At 33.5% G+C, this 18,758-nt stretch overlaps 2 protein-coding genes and 1 long non-coding RNA gene across 4 annotated transcripts; 1 reads left to right on the forward strand and 2 right to left on the reverse strand.

The window, feature by feature from the left end:
- The first annotated feature begins 2,423 nt into the window (after positions 1–2,423).
- On the forward strand, positions 2,424–5,800 carry LOC21412612. Of its 2 annotated transcripts, XR_002902115.1 has the most exons (5): positions 2,424–2,809; positions 2,895–2,947; positions 5,218–5,315; positions 5,437–5,536; positions 5,758–5,800. It is a non-coding gene; the product is annotated as an uncharacterized LOC21412612 (long non-coding RNA). The 2 variants fall into 2 exon arrangements; XR_002902116.1 differs by lacking the exons at positions 5,218–5,315; positions 5,437–5,536; positions 5,758–5,800 and adding an exon at positions 4,080–4,438.
- Positions 5,801–7,511: 1,711 nt separating this feature from the next.
- Positions 7,512–10,539, reverse strand: LOC21392638 (cytochrome P450 81E8). Its single transcript, XM_010097030.2, has 2 exons — positions 9,603–10,539; positions 7,512–8,369 (listed from the first exon to the last, which is right to left on the reverse strand). Exons 1-2 carry the CDS (start codon positions 10,482–10,484, stop codon positions 7,737–7,739), a joined length of 1,515 nt encoding a protein of 504 aa, XP_010095332.1. The 5' UTR covers positions 10,485–10,539; the 3' UTR covers positions 7,512–7,736.
- A 2,928-nt stretch (positions 10,540–13,467) lies between these two features.
- LOC21392639 (cytochrome P450 81E8) lies at positions 13,468–16,082 on the reverse strand. Its single transcript, XM_010097031.2, has 2 exons — positions 15,115–16,082; positions 13,468–14,296 (listed from the first exon to the last, which is right to left on the reverse strand). The coding sequence occupies exons 1-2, from the start codon at positions 16,015–16,017 to the stop codon at positions 13,670–13,672; spliced, it is 1,530 nt and encodes a 509-aa protein (XP_010095333.2). The 5' UTR covers positions 16,018–16,082; the 3' UTR covers positions 13,468–13,669.
- Between the last annotated feature and the right edge of the window lie 2,676 nt (positions 16,083–18,758).

Raw genomic sequence — 18,758 nt, forward strand, 5'->3', positions numbered from 1 at the left:
TATATTTAATAATATTATTTATTTAATATATTATTACATGTTTTCAAAAATTAAACCACCAAACGCAGTTTCAGTTTTTTTTAAAACTGAAATCAATCTCTAAATAAAACTACCAAACCCATTTTTAGAAATAATTCAAAAATGAAACTAAAAACGTTTTCATTTTCATTTTCGTACAGAAAATAAAAACGTTTTGGAACCAATTCCAAACGCACCCATTGTTTTTCCCTTTTCCTCCTTGAGGATAAATTCAAATTGGATACTAAAAAATTTAAAACTCCTTTTAAGTTCTTGATGGGTTAATATTGAATTGTGTTGTATTAAATTACAAGTTGTGGTGGGTCAAACTGAACTCATTCTTGAAGTAGAATTTGGTTATATAGGTTTATTCGGTTATATTGATCACGGGTCCCTAAAAGATTCAAATTATAAACGAAGAAAATAGAGTCTAAATAGGACCAATAATTATTGTTACATTCAGCGAAAAAAAAAAAAAAAAAAAAAAAGAATAAGCAGAGCCATTGAGAATACAGAAAAACCTTCTAGAAAAAAGCTTTATAACAAAAAGTTAAAAAAACCTTTCAGAAAGAAAACCAAAGTCGTAACAGATAACACTCCTCTCATTTTTAGGTTACCTCTTTTACACGAATCACACGGTCAAATACTCAAAGACAAACCTCTTTATTCACACGGTGCTCTGCGACTTTTTTCTTTTCCCTTTATTTTTCTCTCTTTTGCACTCGTTCATATTGGTTATCGGAAGAAATATTTCTCAAAATAGACTAGCCCTTCTACAAGTAACACTTTTTGCTTCTTCACTTTTTAAACATTACAGCGATGTTTGATAGCTTATATTATATTATATAAAGTATATTATATTGTGTTGTATTGTCATAATATAATATAATATGTTGTTTGATGTTATATAAAAGGTCAAAATATAAAATTATAAAATTTTGAGGATGAAAATGTAATTTTTAAAAATTTAAGATCAAAATATAATTTTACAAAAAATTAGAGTCAAAATGTGATTTTAAAAAATTTAGGGTCAAAAATATAATTTTCCAAAAATTTTGAAGTTAAAATAATTTACAAAATCAATGGGTCAATATGTATTTTTATAAATTACAAATTTGTATTATGTCTTCTCAATTTTTTAATTCGGGCATGGCGGCCCAATCTCGATCCCAATCCTGCTTAATCTCAACATAAATTATGAATTCACTACAAAATAGTATAATACAATACATAAAAATAAACTGTATAATACGACATAAACCGTATTATTCTACGGTCCATATTAGTTTACAAACTATAAAAACCACACTAAATATTATATTAATGTACTCTAATACAGTCCAAACATGCCCAATATAACCGCATCTTCGCATTGCTTTTGTTGAAAATAACTTGACATCGACTATTATTAATCGAGGCCATAGGTTGCCAATCTTTTCTGCATTTACACAACAGCACGTTCACGTAGCATAGTTCTAATTGGTAAATACTCGTAAACAAGTGGAAATCGCACACGGAGCACTTAAGCTTATTGGAACTTGCAGACCCACATTTTTTTTTTCTTTTACTTTCTGAAACCAATCATGTTTACAGAATTTTTTTTATAATATTAATTGTTTTCTTTTAATTTTTCCTTTTCCACATTTTGAGCGGGATTGGAGATTATAAATCTTAGAAACATATATATGTTCACATGAATTCTATGTGTATTTTTCTAGGGGAAATTCTCTATGTATTACGACCTCAAAATTAAATGAATCAATACTATAATGATTAATGACAGTTTTTTCCACCCTTTCATATGTAACAAAACTTAACTTGTGTTGTGAAAGCTTATGGATGGAAGCCCACTATCTTATGGTCTCAATGCTCATGTGTGACGACAAGGTAGAAACCAAGAAAACCAACTTAGTTGACTTGGTGCGGACGTGAACAGCTTTAAGAATTAATCTCTTGTAAGCTTCTTAGAGACTTATCACAAAGCTCTTCATATATAAATAGGTATCCAGTTGCATAAAAACCATACCAAGGCCCCGTTCACTTCACCAATTCGAGTTTAGAATTCAAGTTTTGTTACAGTAAAAAACTCTCAGAAATAATCACATCTAATTTTTTTATTACAGTAAAAAACTCTCACATAAAGTCACATCTTAATTCAAATTAAAAATTTAAATCAGCGAACTAAACAGTCCCAAAATATACGTCATTATTGTGCTTATGTGATCACCCACCCAATAATATTTTTTTAATAAATTGTCAATAAACTTTGTGAAGTTATATTTCTTTTTCCTAGTACGTATTGCAGTAGTTGAATTGTCAAAATCACCATAAATACTCTATTTAAATTTCTTATCTTATATTAGAAAAACACAGAGGATAATTTTGTTGATTAGAAAAATAAAATAGAAAATCTCAGCATTTTTTTTAAAGAAGATGGATTCTTGCATTAGCTTAAACATGTGCCTTTTTTTTTTTTTTTTTAACTATACCAATGTAATTAGACATAAACGTAGGGCTAAAATTAATTTGGATTAGATGGCGGTGGAACTAAATTGATAGGTAAAGTAGGGCTACCCACCGTCACCGGCTCACCCTCACCCACCGGCACGCCGCTTCAGGAATTTGACCTTCAGGAACAGATTCTTTGCTTCAGCAAAAAGGGTTCCAGGATTTTTCCTGTCCATTTTAGATCTGTGTTCACTTTGATATTAATCTGTTCAGTTATGTTCGTCATCCTCAGCCTCAGATCGTTGTTCACAGAGCAATTTCATCGTAATCAGCCTCAGATCAGGTTTCTATTTATTTCATTTGTTGCTGATTTGGGCTTTTTTGTTTTTTGTCTCTAAGGTTGAATTTACTTATTCCGGTGCATTTAGGGATATGGCTGAATATTTGATGGTTGCTGGCATTAAGAAACAAACTCTGACAGGTATATTTGATCTGAATTTCTGACGTTTGCTTTGCTTCGTTGAAAATGTTGTGAATTCATAATTCTTTTGGGGTTTTGGTAAACTATTTTCTCCACAAGGCTTAATTTTTTTTTTTAATATTTTCCTAAATATTTCGAAAATCTTATCAATTAATTGATAGAGTGATTTGGCGATTGACTTTTGCTTTCCTTAATTGGACCACTCTCTTGTGGTGTCTTACTGTTTTTAATTTCTGATGTGTAGATTTTAGATTGCTGAGGTGAAATATGGATTTACTGAGCAAACTGAGAAAATATAGAATGGTCCTAGTTTATAGTTTCACTGTTTCAGTGTTTTAAAGTCCAAGAATGTGATATCGTCTATTAAACCATTCAGGCTTGTAACTGTGGCACAAATGCCGGAAATCATGAACAAGGGAATGTTCAGTAAATTGAGATTGATAAACATACTATAGTGAAGCATTAACCTTTCATTATTGGTCCGTGAGAATGGTGACCTTCTTGTTGTTGTTGTTACTTACTAAGGAGTTCTGAACCAGAACTTAACTGTCCGTTTTCTGCCATGAAATTTAGCAGAGAAACATTGAAAAAGTTGCAAACTGAATAGCTGAAGAAAACCTTGGATTGCACTCAGACGAATAGAAGAAGAAAATCTCAACAAACAAAAAACAAATCATCTAGCTTTAAAATAATAAATTTTGTTCACTATATTGAAATTATGAATCAGAGTGAAGCAGGGTACTTAAAAGTGTAGTTCAACAACAAACTCAGACGAATAGAAGAAGAAAATCTCAAAAAACAAAAAATAAATCATCTGGCTTTAAAATAATAAATTTTATTCACTATGTTGAAATTATGAATCAGAGTGAAGCAGGGTACTCAACAACAACAACCACGACAAGAACTCTATAAACTTGCAGGTCACCATTCTCACGGACCAATAATGAAAGGTTAATGCTTCACTATAGCAGCAACAGCAGCAACAACAACAACAACAATTTATTATTTTAAAGCTAGATGATTTGTTTTTTGTTTGTTGAGATTTTCTTCTTCTATTCGTCTAAGTGCAATCCAAGGTTTTCTTCATCTATTCAGTTTGCAACTTTTTCAATGTTTCTCTGCTGAATTTCAGGGCAGAAAACGGGCGGTTAAGTTCTGGTTCAGAACTCCTTGGTAAGTATGCTTTGCTTCACTCTAACAGCCATCCCCACCAATATGTCGAAGTTAGCTAAATCTTGGTAGCGTAATTATCATTGCCTATGAAGTTTGCTCCATACGTGGAACCTTAAGGCCACCACACATTCCTTACATCAAAATTATATACATGGCCGCTTATGGTAAGTATGCTTTTCTTCACTCTAACAACCATCCCCACCAATATGTCGAAGTTAGCTAAACCTTGGTAGTGTAATTGTCATTGCCTATGAAGTTTGCTCCATACGTGGAACCTTAAGGCCACCACACATTCCTTACATAAAAAATATATACATGGCCGCTTATGGTATGAAATTTAAATGCCATGATTAATATGTGTTTGGAGGCCGTGAATCCTTATGTTGAGTGATTTTTAATGGTGTGATAATTGTTGGTTGCCGGTTTATGCAAAAACTCTTGGCATATTGGTGTATAAACTATGTTCATAAGTGACCTTATATGGAGAATTGGTTTATTTAAAGTGAGGTGAGAACTTTACATTATGCTAAAGTGATTCTAAACCTTGGTAGCAAACTATGTCATAGTCTAGGATAATGCTCCATAAGGGGACGGTGAGGGCCATTACACATTTTTGAGCTTACTATGCGTGAAATTGAACAAGGGTGATATGCCACCGGAGAAGATGATCTCTAGGAGCCAAGATGTGAACAGTAGGTTGGTTTTCATTGAGGGGTGTAACTATGCATTTGATTTGGAGGATTTGTTGAATGGAATTGATTTGTAGAGGCTTATGTTTATGATTAGTTTTGGTTTTGCTAATTTGTTAATTTGCTATATTGCTTTGGTTTGGGTTTTCTTTGCTCGTTTGCGATTTTGTTTTGCTTTGCTTTGCTAAACGGTTTTATGCAGGAGTTGTCACCAGGTTTTTTCCTTTCTTTCTTCTTACTTTTCTTTATGATTTGATCTTTTTTTTTTTTTTTTTTTTTTGCAGTCAATTTTCTAAATTGATTTTCTAAATTGAAGTTGGGATTAAGGCTTTGTTGTTGTTGCTGTTATTGTAGTCAATTTTCTAAATTGCCTAGGGTTTAAATGAATTTTGATGTTGATTGTTGCAGTGCCGTCAAAAAACCAAAGATTTTGTGGCCTCTTGTAAGAGTGAGAATGGGGAAAAGCCTTGCATTCTTCATGTATGTCGCAAATGTCTCTTGAACAGGTTAGATTTAGCGACAAATTGATAGTTTTTAATGCAATTAAGTAATTTTCAGAATTATTTTTACCTGATATGCTTGATTTGTGCGCCATTTTTAACGAATCCCACTTTTGGGAATTGACAGGAGCGTAGAGTTTCACCGAGGAAACAAGGAAAGGAAAACTCTTATGATAAAGACAATGATGTAAACTTGAATACTAAGAATTCCAAACCAATATCTGATGGTAAGAGAAAAAAATTCAAGCGAGAAGGTTTGATTAATGAAATTCTTTGCATGGTAATAAACGAATCTATGAGGCTTTATCCACTGGTTAGTGTACAATATTTGATGCTAAATCGTTTGTTGTGATAATGAAGACTCCATATTTATGCATGTGGTGCTTTCTTTATTTTTTTTATATGATTGTGATAACAAGTTTTTTTTTCTCTTCGGGTTTAAATGTAGGCAATGAAGACTCATGTTTTCTCCAACTATCTACATACCAATACATGTAAGATACTCTCTATTTTACAACTTTGCCATTAAATTTTTGCCTAGTGCATCATTGAAGCCATGTTTCCTCTAACTCACTGCAAAACATATATGGATGTGGCTATGTAGTTGTGAATGGTGTAACTAGTCCTTGCTTTATTTACAGGTTAAATTGTGGAAGTTTTAGCTGAGTTTGATTATTGTTTTGATAGTGGATCACTTTCTTACAGGTTAAACAGTAGAGATGACTTTTTTGTTGAAGCATTTTGTCAAGATAGAAGGATTTACTTCACCATTCCATTTAGCTAGATGTTTTGGATACTTTGATATCTCTAGCTATTCGTTTGTTTTCTTTACTTGTACTTTTGAATGTTAAGGAGTTGGACAAACTGTATGACTTATGTTATAGACATAATCTTCTTGCCAACTTGGTAGATATTGATAACAATTGATACGTTGAATGTTTTTATGTTTTAATTTGAATGTTCCTATTTGGATGTAAGATGTTGCTCAAAATCACCATCTATTTAAATGAATTCAAAAGGATATTAATAATAATTTTAAAAGCTATAAGAGTATGAACATTATAAGGGAAAAAAGTTATTAATCTGTATTGTAGTTATGCTAAATAGCTGTAAGAGGTTGAAAATAACTTGTCTTCAACGTTATAAGATCTTAATTCTATAGCATTTTTCATAACGTTCTTAGAACGTTATGTTTTCTTACGACTTTTAATAGCGTCTGATGTCCTAGCGCTCTATAAAACGCTATTAATAGTGTTAGCGTTTTTAGTCAACTACTGATGTTGATATTTGTTTTTAGTGGTGATTAAGATGAGGAGCGGTTGGTTTAGATTTCTGGTCGGTTTTATGTTGCTATTTTCAATGCAGAATTTCTATAATGCACAATGCAAATATATACTTATGCAGATTGGGAAAAAAAAAGGATTACACCATAATCTTACAACATTAATTTCTCGCAAACAATACAACAACACCATATCAAAATTGTAACATCAATACCTACTACTTTTATCGAGAAAAATGGGTGATGAAACTCACCAAATATAGGATGACAGCCTTCACAGCTATAAACAATGACCTTCTCAGTGACAAATGATGTTGCATGGCTTCGGTGGTGCGGGCGACAGCGTAGAGGAGGGTTTGAGAAAGAAAGAGGTGGAAAGCTTAGAGATTGAGAATTTTAGCCCCCGTTCATTTTGCTGATTCGAGTTTTGCTACAATAAAAAATTCTCACAAACAATTACATCTAACTTTTTTACTACAGTAAAAAACTCTCATATAAAGTCATATCTTTAGTCTTTGAGAGATGGGGTTTATGGGCCGGGGCTAGGGTTTTCGTACATGAAAGGATAGGATGGTGGAAGCAACGTCATAAGGGTCGTAGAGTTATGTTATTATGAAAAAAAATGTTAGAAAAAAAAATAAACATATGCCCTCGATTTGGTTTGGTTTGGTTTGAACCGACGGTTAAAATTATATATCACATATCGAAACCGACCATGACAAGGCCGGTCGGTTTCTCTTTTTGAACTGAAACTGATCAATTTGCATCTGATGGTTCAATGACTGTGAGTCAGTTAATTTGATTATCAGAATTTTGTACAATCTTGATAGAGTGACCAAAACGTTCCATTAAATACATAACATTTGGATGCAGAAAGGAAACGAAAGATAGATAATGAGCAAGATTAATTATTACATATATTAGAATAAAACTGTCATATGGACTTTTATATGCTAAAATTAAAATTATTGCAGAAATACAAGAAAAATACAAAAAAATAATAAAAACAACGACGAGAAGAGCACATATGCATGCGGTGAATAACACAATACATTTTTTTTTCTTAGTGACATATCCTGTTTGTACAACTATGTAAAACATAAGTGGAGAAAACTAATTACCTATAACATATTTCTAGTAAAACACTAAATAGCATCTAGAAAGTCCGAGAGAACTGTATTCATTATGGGGCGTGCTTTACACATGGCTTCAAGTGGCACAGCTTTTGGCATGGTGAGTCCTCTACCTTCAGCCATGTCAACTTTTTCGTCGTTGACTCTTCCCCAATCAAAGCACTGGATCAGCGACGCCAGAGTCAAGCCCACAACACGTTGGGCCAGGCCCGCCCCAGGACAAGCCCTCCTTCCTAGCCCAAATGGCAGTAGCTTGTTGATCTGATCGCCTTCATGATGAGTTTCAAACCTCTCTGGCTTAAAACTCTCCGCATCATCCCACAACTTAGGGTCTCTATGTATGGCCCACGCATTAACCAACAAGATCGTGTCACGTGGCACGTTGTATCCTGCGATGGTACAGTCATCAGACGAGTAGTGTGGCACTAGTAATGGCGTCGCTGGGTACAACCTAAGAGTCTCCGAGATTGTGTTTTGCAAGTATTGTAGTTTGGAAAGATCTGGTTCTTCCACCAAGTTCTGTTGACCAACTTGAGTGTCCAGCTCAGCTTTGACTTTTTTGAGGACGTGAGGATGGTTGAGGAGATTAGACATTGCCCATTCTAGTGTCACCGAAGATGTTTCAGTCCCCGCTAGTAATAAGACCTGAAAGAAGATTACATATTTGTCCTTTGTTTGGAAATAGCTAAAGTCATTTATATGTAAAAACTTTCATGTACGTAGGTTTGGAAACGAGATGATAAGCTCCCTAGCCATAATTACTTTGTTTTGTCTTTTTATGCATGCCAAATAAAGAGCATGCAGAGAAGAACGTGTCCGATTTCTGCATTGCCTTGTAATTTCCATTCTAATATAAATACATAAATATGAGAGAATATATATAATGTCTTATATATATATATACATATTTCCGAAGTGAGATCGTAGAGCAATATATGTACAAATCACTACCGAACAACAAGAAGATCATTGAAAGAACCATGGTATCTATGTATTATCTATCTCTATTTGTTATTATAAGGCGAGAATAATAACAAAGGCGAGAATTGACGCGCACTGTTCTAGTAGTGACAAAAATAGAAAATATTAAATAATAACACCTTAGAAGCGGCAAATGGATAATCTCATATTACATTCGAAAAAAATATTGTACAATATTTTATTAAAAAGAAGAGATTTTATTTATAGTATATACACAAAATAAGTATATTCAAGGACATCACCGTTTGTGAGAAAGTTAACGAGTTTCGGTTAAAACTGAACGGTTCGAAAAATCTCCTCCCTAGTCTCTTGAGAAAAAAAAATCAATATATATATATATATATATAGATAGATAGAGAGAGAGAGAGAGAGAGAGAGAGAGCTTGTTCTTATCAATCCTTTTTTTTTTTGTTTTGCTTCATTTTGTCCTATTAGTGGTTCCACTTTATAGGGTTTCCAATCACAAAGACCCACCCTTAGTGGGAATCTAGTCATCCACTCGACATTAGATCTTTTACAGCTAGCTAGTCAGCTACAAAGCATTAATCTTAATCCTTTTTTTTTTTTATTTAAAACAGCATTAATCTTAATTTAACGAAATAAAAATATGTATATTGAGGGATTGATCACGTAGGCTAAAATCACTACAACAAAATTTAAAATTAATCGCATGATATCTTTATAGCAATATAGGAAGTTAAAAAAATTATTGCTAATTTTACAATTTATTAATATGGTGAATAGTGATGCATCAAATAATAGTATTTTTTCAGCTTTTATTCGTTTATTTGGGTACTGTTTGTCAACTAATTAATAATTATATCTCAAATCCGATTAGGAGTTTTTATTAAAAAGAATGAAGAAAGGAAGGTATTAACAAGGATAAATACTCCTTACTAGTATAAACCCTTTGATAATTTGGTCAGTGTAGTACTCGGGCTGTGACTCCTGCAGTGAAAGTAAATGGCTCAAAATACTATTTGGTCTCTCTTTCATCCTCCGATTCTGGTCGATCAAACCTTGCAAGAAAGCATCGGTCTTCTTAGCGAGCCTTCTCACCCTCTTCTCATAACTGTTACTTCCAAACCAATTCAAAATCGGCAAGAAATCCCCGGGATTCGCCGCCCCACCGTAGGCGCTAGCCTTCTTCACGATGTCCCTAAAAAGCCGAGCCTCTTCCTCGTCGGAAACCTCGTCGCCGTAGTACCTTTTCCCTGTCAACATCCTCAATATGATGTTGAACGTCAGCCCGGAGAAAACTAGGTCAACTCTGGCGAAGTGTTGGAGCGAGTTGCGAGTGAGTCTCCGAAGCAGCCGCTTGATCTCGTCCCTCCGGATGCCCGAGAAGGCGTTGAGGCGCCCCGAGGAGAAGATCTCGAGGGCCCCGATGCGGCGGAGGTTGCGCCAGTGGTCGCCGTAGGGGGATACGGCGACGGTGGTGTAGTTGTAGCCGAGGTGCTTTCCCATGAGGAGGCGGGGGCGGTTGGCGAGGACGATGTCGTTTTTGGTGAAGCATTCCTCGACGGCGGAGGGAGATGACACGACGACGAGATGCCGGGACCCGAACCGGAGGGAGAAAACGGCGCCGTATTTTTGGGACAGACGATGGAAGGTTCGGTGGATAGGGATTTTCAAGAGATGGAGATGGCCGATGATGGGAAGAGAAGGTGGGCTTGGTGGCAGGTTTTTGTGTGGTTTTTTGGTTTGGAGAAACAATTTGAAAGCTACTAGAGTGATGATGAGAAATAGGCATGTGTACAGTACTAAAGTCTCTTCCATATTGTTGTGCCTCTTGGACTTAAAAATGTTATTGTACGTATATATGGGTTTTCGGAATGGGATGTCTTGGTTGTGACTCAAAACATGCCACGTTGAATCCCCTAAGTTTGCAAAATTTGTTTCCCACGGTGGTGCCCACGGGCAGATATTTTGGCTATCCACGTTTTTTTTTTCGCCTCAATAAATATATATATATATAATATAATAAATAATAGATTTTAAAATTATTTGAAGTAAATAATAGTTTATGTAGTAAATAAATCATTTATCACGTAAATAATTCATTTACTATTAAAAAATACATATTTTCACTTAAATTTTCTTTTTACGATTGGTAAAAGATTTTTTCTACATAAATAAAGATTCTTTTTAAAATTTTTTACCACATAAGTTATTTTTTTACTTACCCTACTATTTACTTAAAATAGTTTACAAATCTATTATTTACCTCATTTAATTTCATAAAGTTGTTATTTACCGCAATTTCCTTATATATATACACACACGTTGCTTGGCAACATATTTTGGCAATAGTGCGAGCATATATACCTGAATGTGTGAGACAATAGATTTTTGTATTCCCTTATTTTCCTTTTGTGAGAACCCTTTGCGTCTATTGGAGCAGTTTAAGTTTTGAGAGAGTATATGAAATAAGATTTTGTAATCTCCTTGTTCTTTTAATAATAAAAGATCTTCATTTTTTTCTTCCGTGAACATAGACTAAAAGTTAAATTACCACATTATAATTTTTTAATGTTTCCACTTTGACAAATAAGTGGATCAGCTGCTATATCTTTGTTTATTACTAGACAATAATAAGTGGAGTTGTTATCTTTGTCTATCACTAGACAATAGTAAGTTGGACTTGCTATATAATGTATGTCCACTTAAAATAGAGGCATTCTTTATTGTGAACCCAGAGGTGAGATCATTAAGTTGGAGTTGCTAATGTCCACTTAAAATAAAGGCATTCTTTATTGTGAATCCAGTGAGATCATTATTTTTAATTGTTAGATTAATTTTTTAATGATAAGATTTGTATAGGTCCGTTTAAAAAATTTAAAACACGTCTCGTAAAACTATTCATACTGAAGATCTAACTATTTAAAAAATTAATCTAACAGTTAAAAAATAATACTCTACTGATAAATTTTTTTAAGAGATCTTACCGTAAAAAATACGTAAAATAAAATGGTGTGTATTTATTAATTATTAATATGGTACACATACAATTCTTCATGAGTGTTAATATAATAATACGATCTATTAATAATTTAGTAGATAGACGACCTAAATATAGTACATAAATGCACTCAACAGTGTCATGATGACATGATCTACAATAGTTTAAATTTGTCTGTTGACGGTCCACACACGCATCCAGATTTCCAGATTGCTAAGCGGCAGCTGCGGATAAGTCTACGTCACTGAATGCGTACACAAGTTTGGTTCTCTTCTCTCTGGATTTTGAGTGATTGAAACTGATATGAACTTGCACACTGATTTTTTCACTGATAGATTCTTCGGTGTATTTGTGGTTTTTTTCAATTCCGCCGGCTCCCAGCGTGCTGATTAACAAATTGCTTGATGAAGGTTTTTTTTTTTTTGTTTGTATTATTATTTTTTAATCTTGTATTTTAGATTTATTTTAGAAGGTATGTACTTACTTTTTCATTACACATATCAGTTCTCGATCAACACTAATTTAATCTTCAACATGACAAAATTAAAGAAAAGAAGAACAAATAATCTAAGCGAGTTTTTCTGATAGGTCTAGTCTAACTGTATTGTTAGTTTTTAATTATTAAATCGGATTAAAATCACATCAGACTGAAAAAATATGCAGAATAGACAATTTCTAATACAGATCTTGCGGTTAAAAATAGATAAATATGGATGCTTTATTTTTTTTGGTCCTATTAGAGAAGTTCCCGTAATCTAAAACTAAATCTCCTTAAAAAGTTTTTAGACAAGAAGAGCCCCAGTCCATTGTTTGATTAGAAAGAGAGGAGAGGCAGAAGGAGGCTCTATCTTTCCGGACTCACCATTTTGCTTCCTTCTACTTATGAGAGGATTCATGCAATCCACCCATTAAAATTTTGAAAAGATAATTTTATCCTTCAAAAAGTATAGCATGAAATGGTAAAAAGGGCAATATAGTAATTTAAGTTTTTGTTCATTTATGACTATCCTTTTAACTCTCACTCATTCTTAACAAATAACATAAGTGGAAGATATCACTAATCCTGCGTTAAAAAAATAGCAGAAATTGTAGATATCGCTAATCCTCATCTCACTCCACCCCTACTCCCGTCGCCTCCTTATGCCGCGGTCTACGACACATTTCGCTACGAAACTTCTAGAGACGATATCATGTTATTTAATCATGATAATCTATATAACTCATAATAAAATAGATAACCTTGATGCAGCCAAATTGTTGTCAATCCAGGTATCAATTCAGAGGCCAATGTGGCTACAGTTTATCAATTAGATGCTATATAGCTAGAAAATGGATATGATACGATAATATTAGGCAATTATATATAAAAGGTGATGTTGATATAGATCCTTATGAAGCACGAGGCTTTAAAGCGAACAATTCACTGATGATCAACAATCAGACTACTTCTCAGAAAGAGATGGAAGTTGTAGAATTAGGTTTCTAAAATAAAACGGAGAACCTTGAAAAATTGAGACAAACATGAAGAAGACTGCAAAAATAAGCTTATTATAAGCTTAGAATTCAAAGTGACAATGGAGAAATTGAGGACATGCATGGTTTTGTTTTCTCAATGGTTGCTGCTTTATATAGTCTCATTCTTTTTGTTTAGATTCTTTAGTTTTATTAGATAATTGTTTTCATTTTCATTTTTGGACCTTTGTAGGCACTTTTCTCCTTTCTTCCCTTTCTTTTCATTAATTTTTCGTTTGAAAAAGGCATTAAGAAAGCTTATATCAAAGAAAAGAAAAAAGTAATAAATAGAAATAATATCAGGGAAATCCATAGTAAAAAAGGTTCTAAAACAGCCTATAAATTAACCAAATGAAAGTAATACAAACTAATTTAAGTACTCCTCTCGTATCTAAAATATTACAAACATATGACATTACTATTATGTTAAGCAAACCTTTTTTTAGACGTAACATATCTACTAATCTACTAAGTATATACTAAGGATCTACTAAGTATCACGGCTAGCTTCTGAGAGAACTGTACTCATGATGGGGCGCGCCTTGCACATGGCCTCCAATGGCATCGCTTTAGGCATGGTGAACCCTCGACCTTCGGTCATGTCAACTTCTTCTTCGTTAACTCTTTTCCACTCAAAACACTGGATCAACGATCCCAAAGTCTGGCCCACAACCCGTTGGGCCAGGCCGGCCCCGGGACAAGCCCTTCTTCCCAGCCCAAATGGCATCATCTTGTTGGTGTCACCTTCACTAATCTCAAACCTCTCCGGCTTAAAACTCGTAGCATCATCCCAAAGCTTAGGATCCCTTTGTATGGCCCATGCATTGACCAATAAGATCGTGTCACGTGGCACGTCGTATCCGCCAATGGTGCAGTCGTGGGATGAGTAGTGTGGCACAAGTAGCGGAGCCGCCGGGTACAACCGAAGGGTCTCGGAGATTATGTTTTGAAGATATTGTAGTTTTGAAAGGTCTTGTTCGTCCACCAAGTTTTCAGGACCAACTTCAGCATCTATTTCAGCTTTGGCTTTTTTGAGGATGTGCGGATGATTGAGTAAATTGGACATCGCCCATTCTAATGTCACCGCGGATGTGTGTGTCCCAGCAAACAACAATACCTGCAAAATTTAGACAATGTAAATAACCAATCTTATCTGTACAAATATGTGCCATATACAGCTTAAGTTATCATGCTTATATTTAAGTAATATTCGCATACATATAGTTAGGGACAGGCACGAACGTCACAGCGACGCGTTACTTTTTTTTTTTGGTATTTCTTATCTTATTTTATTCTGTCTTATCTTACACACGCTAAATGCTAAAAACGCAGTATCCCAAAGTACAACGTGTTCACCTGCAAGGCGTGCCTAGTAAAATTTAATTTAAATGAAAACCTAGCTATGATCTATTAAGTAAGAGAGATACTTAGAAGTTATAATTAAATAACTATATATTTTTGTGCGTCACTGTACTCAGAAAGAGTCGCTCAATTTCTAGTATAGTTGCAATTTCGCTTTGACCTTTAAATTACATTAATTGACTTAGTGATTTCACTTGTTTTTTAGCGATAAAGAAAGGCAAGAATGGAAAAACGATGTGAAACTTAGCAAATTATATAACCCACACTTCTAGATCATTCTACTTATGTGACTGGATCGTACTTTCTTATTATTATTCTGATTTTCAAGTTTTTAAGGTTTTTCTTGGCTGAAACATATCTAGATCAAAAGGTTAATTATATACATGACACATATGAAAATCTAGTTTTTTTTTTATTTTTTTTTTCCGTTGAAAGGAATGGAAATCTAGTTACATAAAGTGAAATTTCAAACTAGTACTCTAGTATTAATTAAACTGGGGAAATTGAAAAAAAAAAAAATGGAACAAATAATTAGATGTAAGATGTGGAAATTATATTCTCTAGTATACTAACCAGTATAAACCCTTTTATAATCTGGTCAGTATAGTACTCAGGCTGCGACTCCTGCAGAGAAAGTAAATGATCGATCATGGTGTTTCTACTTTCTTTCCGACTCCGGTGCTCCTCGATCAGACCTTGCAAGAAGGCGTCAGTCTGCTTAGCCAGCCTTCTCACTTTCTTTTCATAACCTCCGTTCCCAAACCAATTCAAAATGGGGAAGAAATCCCCGGGATTCGCCAACCCGCCGGAGTCGATGGCCTCCTTCATGATCTTCCTGAACTGCAGCGCCTCGGCCTCATCCGTCACGCCTTCGCCGTAGTACCGCTTCCCCGCCACCATCCTCATTATCATGTTGAAAGTCAGGTTCACAAACATCGACTTAAGCTCAACCTTGGCAAAATCATCAGTGCCTCGTTGGGAGTGAGGGAAAATTCTGATAAGCAATCGCTTGATCTCGTCCCTCCTGATGCCCAAGAACATCTTGAGCCGGCTGGAGGAGAAGATCTCGATGGCGCCGATGCGGCGGAGGTTGCGCCAGTGGTCGCCGTAGGGGGAGGTCGTGACGGTGGTGTTATTGTAGCCGAAGTGCTTGCTCATGATGAGCCGAGGGCGGTTGGCCAAAACGACGTCGTTTTTGGTGAAACATTCCACGACCACCGGGGGCGAGGACACGACAACAACACGACGAGACCCGAACCAAAGGGAGACAACGGGGCCATACTTTTGGGAGAGACCACAGAGAGATCTATGGAGTGGGATCTTTAAGAGATGGAGGTGGCCGATTATGGGAAGAGAAGGTGGGCTTGGTGGGAGGTCTTTGTGTCGTTTTTTGGTTTCGAGAAAGAGCTTCAAAGCTATTAGAATGATGATAAGAAAAAGAGATGTGTACAGGACTAAGGCCTCTTCCATGGTCATGTGCTTGGACGAATTCTAGCTAGGTTGATAGTGAATTTTATAATAACGTTATTGGATAAGGTTTGTGGGGGTTGGAACTGATCTATAAGAAATGTAGAGTAGTACTATAGAATTGATCTTAAAAGATATAAATGAACCTAATTTAGTACTATGGTCGTTGACAATATTAAGTGATGTGGGTCGTGTACTGACGTACCTTCCGTATATAATGCAAAAAAAGTGCCGAGAAAGAAAAGCGTGATGCCCGAGTATGGAAAAACAACTTAATTTGGATCTATCTGATCTGCTTTATTTCTTCGGAGAGATTAAGATCAGTTTGGCATAGTTATGCGGTTAAAAATTTCTATTGTTAGTCAGAATTTACTACGATCAGAATCATATATGCGTTTGATAAATTTTTTTCAGAGCTGTTGTCAATACATAAAGCAGAAATTTAGATGTTTGGTGAACTATCTACAAAGTTGTTGTGAAGATATATAATGACTAAAATTGACATACATTAAAACACATATTTATAATTAGTTTTTTTTCAATTTTTATAGTTAATATTCATAATATTTATACACCAAAATACTAAAAAATTTAATTTTCATTTTATGAAGATATCTCTAAAAAATAAATTGATTTTATTCAATGAGATAAATTATATATCTATAAAAAATTAAATAATGCAAATAACTGAAGGTAAATTATTTTTCAAACTTACAACATTATAATAAAAATATATTGTTAAAATTTAATATATAAGATATTCATTAAAGATTTTTAATTTTCAAATAAACATTTAAAATAAAATATACTCTTTAATTTGATTTGGAAGAAATGAAATGAATTGATTGGGAATTAAGATTTATTATTATGGTCATTTTAGTAAACTCGAACAATGACAGTAGAAGCTGCTGTGAAAAAGTAACCATGACTTGCTTCTCAAATTCTACGACGGGGCAACCGTTTTTAAAAGTTGCTAGACAAAAGTAAGTTTTGCCAAACACCCTGACCTACTGTAGCTTCTTACATAAAATTAAAAGCAGCCTTCAAAAGTAATGTCAGACGAGCCCTTACTCAGTAAATCGGGTGTACCGCATCACCAATGAGAATAAATCATTTGGACATTTTGTTTGTGTCAACTTTTTACATTTTTTTCCTCTTTCCTAATGACTATTACATTGATTTTTGAGTCAAAAGCACCATTATTATTCTACCTAATTCCTTTATTTTGATAATTTACTTTAAATAATTAATTTTATTTCTAAAATTCTATTATTCAATTTTCTCTGCTAGAGTCCCTTGCTATTCCATTGGCAGAGGGGAAAAAAAACTACTTTCTATCATGCATCTGCACAGTAGGGGCTGATATCTTTCAATTTTCTCTTTGTAAAGTTGAAGGCAAGACAAAAAAAAGAGATTAGTGATCAACACCTAGCAATATGGAAATTGAAAAAGATCATATTGATATCTATTCAAAGTTTTGTGAAGGTCTTAATTTTTTTTATTTTTTAAATAATTTTGAGAAATTGGGTGATGATTCTTGTGTTATATATATAGATATATATATATATGTTGTATTTGGATTACGGGGTTTTTTTTTTTTTCCTTTTATGTGCTCAATTTGAAACAAAATGGATTGTTCATGACAGATTAACTTCAAAATGTATATGAATATATTTTTAACTCAAAGTACGTAGTACTATAATTAAAAAAGAAAAAAAGTTAGGAACTTAAGTTCAAAAAAAAATGTTATAGTATATACTTTCGTTCAGTATTTTAAGTTAAGAGAAAAAGGCAGCAATTTAAGAAGGCACGTTTAAAAAGCAAAAAAAAAAAAAAAAAAAAAAAAAAAAAAAAAAAAAAAAAAAATTTGAATAATAGTATTTTAAAAATAAAAATTATTATTTAAAGTTAATCGATTAAAATAAGAGAATTAGGTAGAATAATAATGATACTTTTGACTTAACATTCAATGCATTACATATTAAAAAAGAGAAAAATAAATGTAAAAAGCCGACGTAGACAAAATGCTTAAATAATTCATTCTCATTGGATGGATAAGTCCACTGAATAATTCATTATTTCTTTTTTTTTATCTCATTTTCTCTTTTCTAGTTGGACAATATCTAATACATATTTAGTGATGGAGCCGAAAATTTTTATTAGTGGGCTAATAACTAAACAAAAATTTAAGCAAAATCAATATCTATTGATGAGGACTATTAAATTAATTCAGCAGTCGCTATTCTATAAGAATAGTTTTCTCTTAAAAAAAAAAAACAAGTTAACTTTCTTCTCGTCAATCGTTTCGAATGTGTTAAGTAGGGATCATATCTTGCTTATAATTGTTATACAGTATATATAAGGAGTGCTTTTTGCGCCTACAGATAGGTAAGAAGCGCCACTAATAAAAATAGCAGATTAGACGACATATATATATATATATATATATATATATATAAGTAAAACTACCATTAAGTACAAAGTAATATACAACAGAATTCCTCGTCACCTCCTGTAAAATTAAACCAAATGCATGCACTTTTTTTATGCAGAACCTTTATTAATTAAAAGATCTTATAAAGCATCTGATGGAAAAGAATTTACACACATGAAGAAACGAAGTTCTTCGTGTTTGAAACCTTTGTGAATCATGGTAAGTTCTCAAACTTAAGGGATTTACGGGTTGACCTATTTGTATATATATATATATATATATATGTACATATTATATATATATGTAAAGCCTAAAC

This window comes from Morus notabilis, unplaced genomic scaffold, assembly GCF_000414095.1.
Source record: "Morus notabilis unplaced genomic scaffold, ASM41409v2 Scaffold939, whole genome shotgun sequence".
Lineage (NCBI taxonomy): Eukaryota > Viridiplantae > Streptophyta > Magnoliopsida > Rosales > Moraceae > Morus > Morus notabilis.

Bases quoted from the DNA above. Each gene is read 5' to 3' on its own strand.
- LOC21392638 (XM_010097030.2), bottom strand. From the start codon at position 10,484: ATGGAAGAGACTTTAGTACTGTACACATGCCTATTTCTCATCATCACT. The intron at 8,370-9,602 runs GTAAGGAGTATT...ATCTTCTTTCAG, and splicing joins TTATCAAAGGGTTTATACTA to GTCTTATTACTAGCGGGGAC.
- LOC21392639 (XM_010097031.2), bottom strand. From the start codon at position 16,017: ATGACCATGGAAGAGGCCTTAGTCCTGTACACATCTCTTTTTCTTATC. The intron at 14,297-15,114 runs GTTAGTATACTA...TAAATTTTGCAG, and splicing joins TTATAAAAGGGTTTATACTG to GTATTGTTGTTTGCTGGGAC.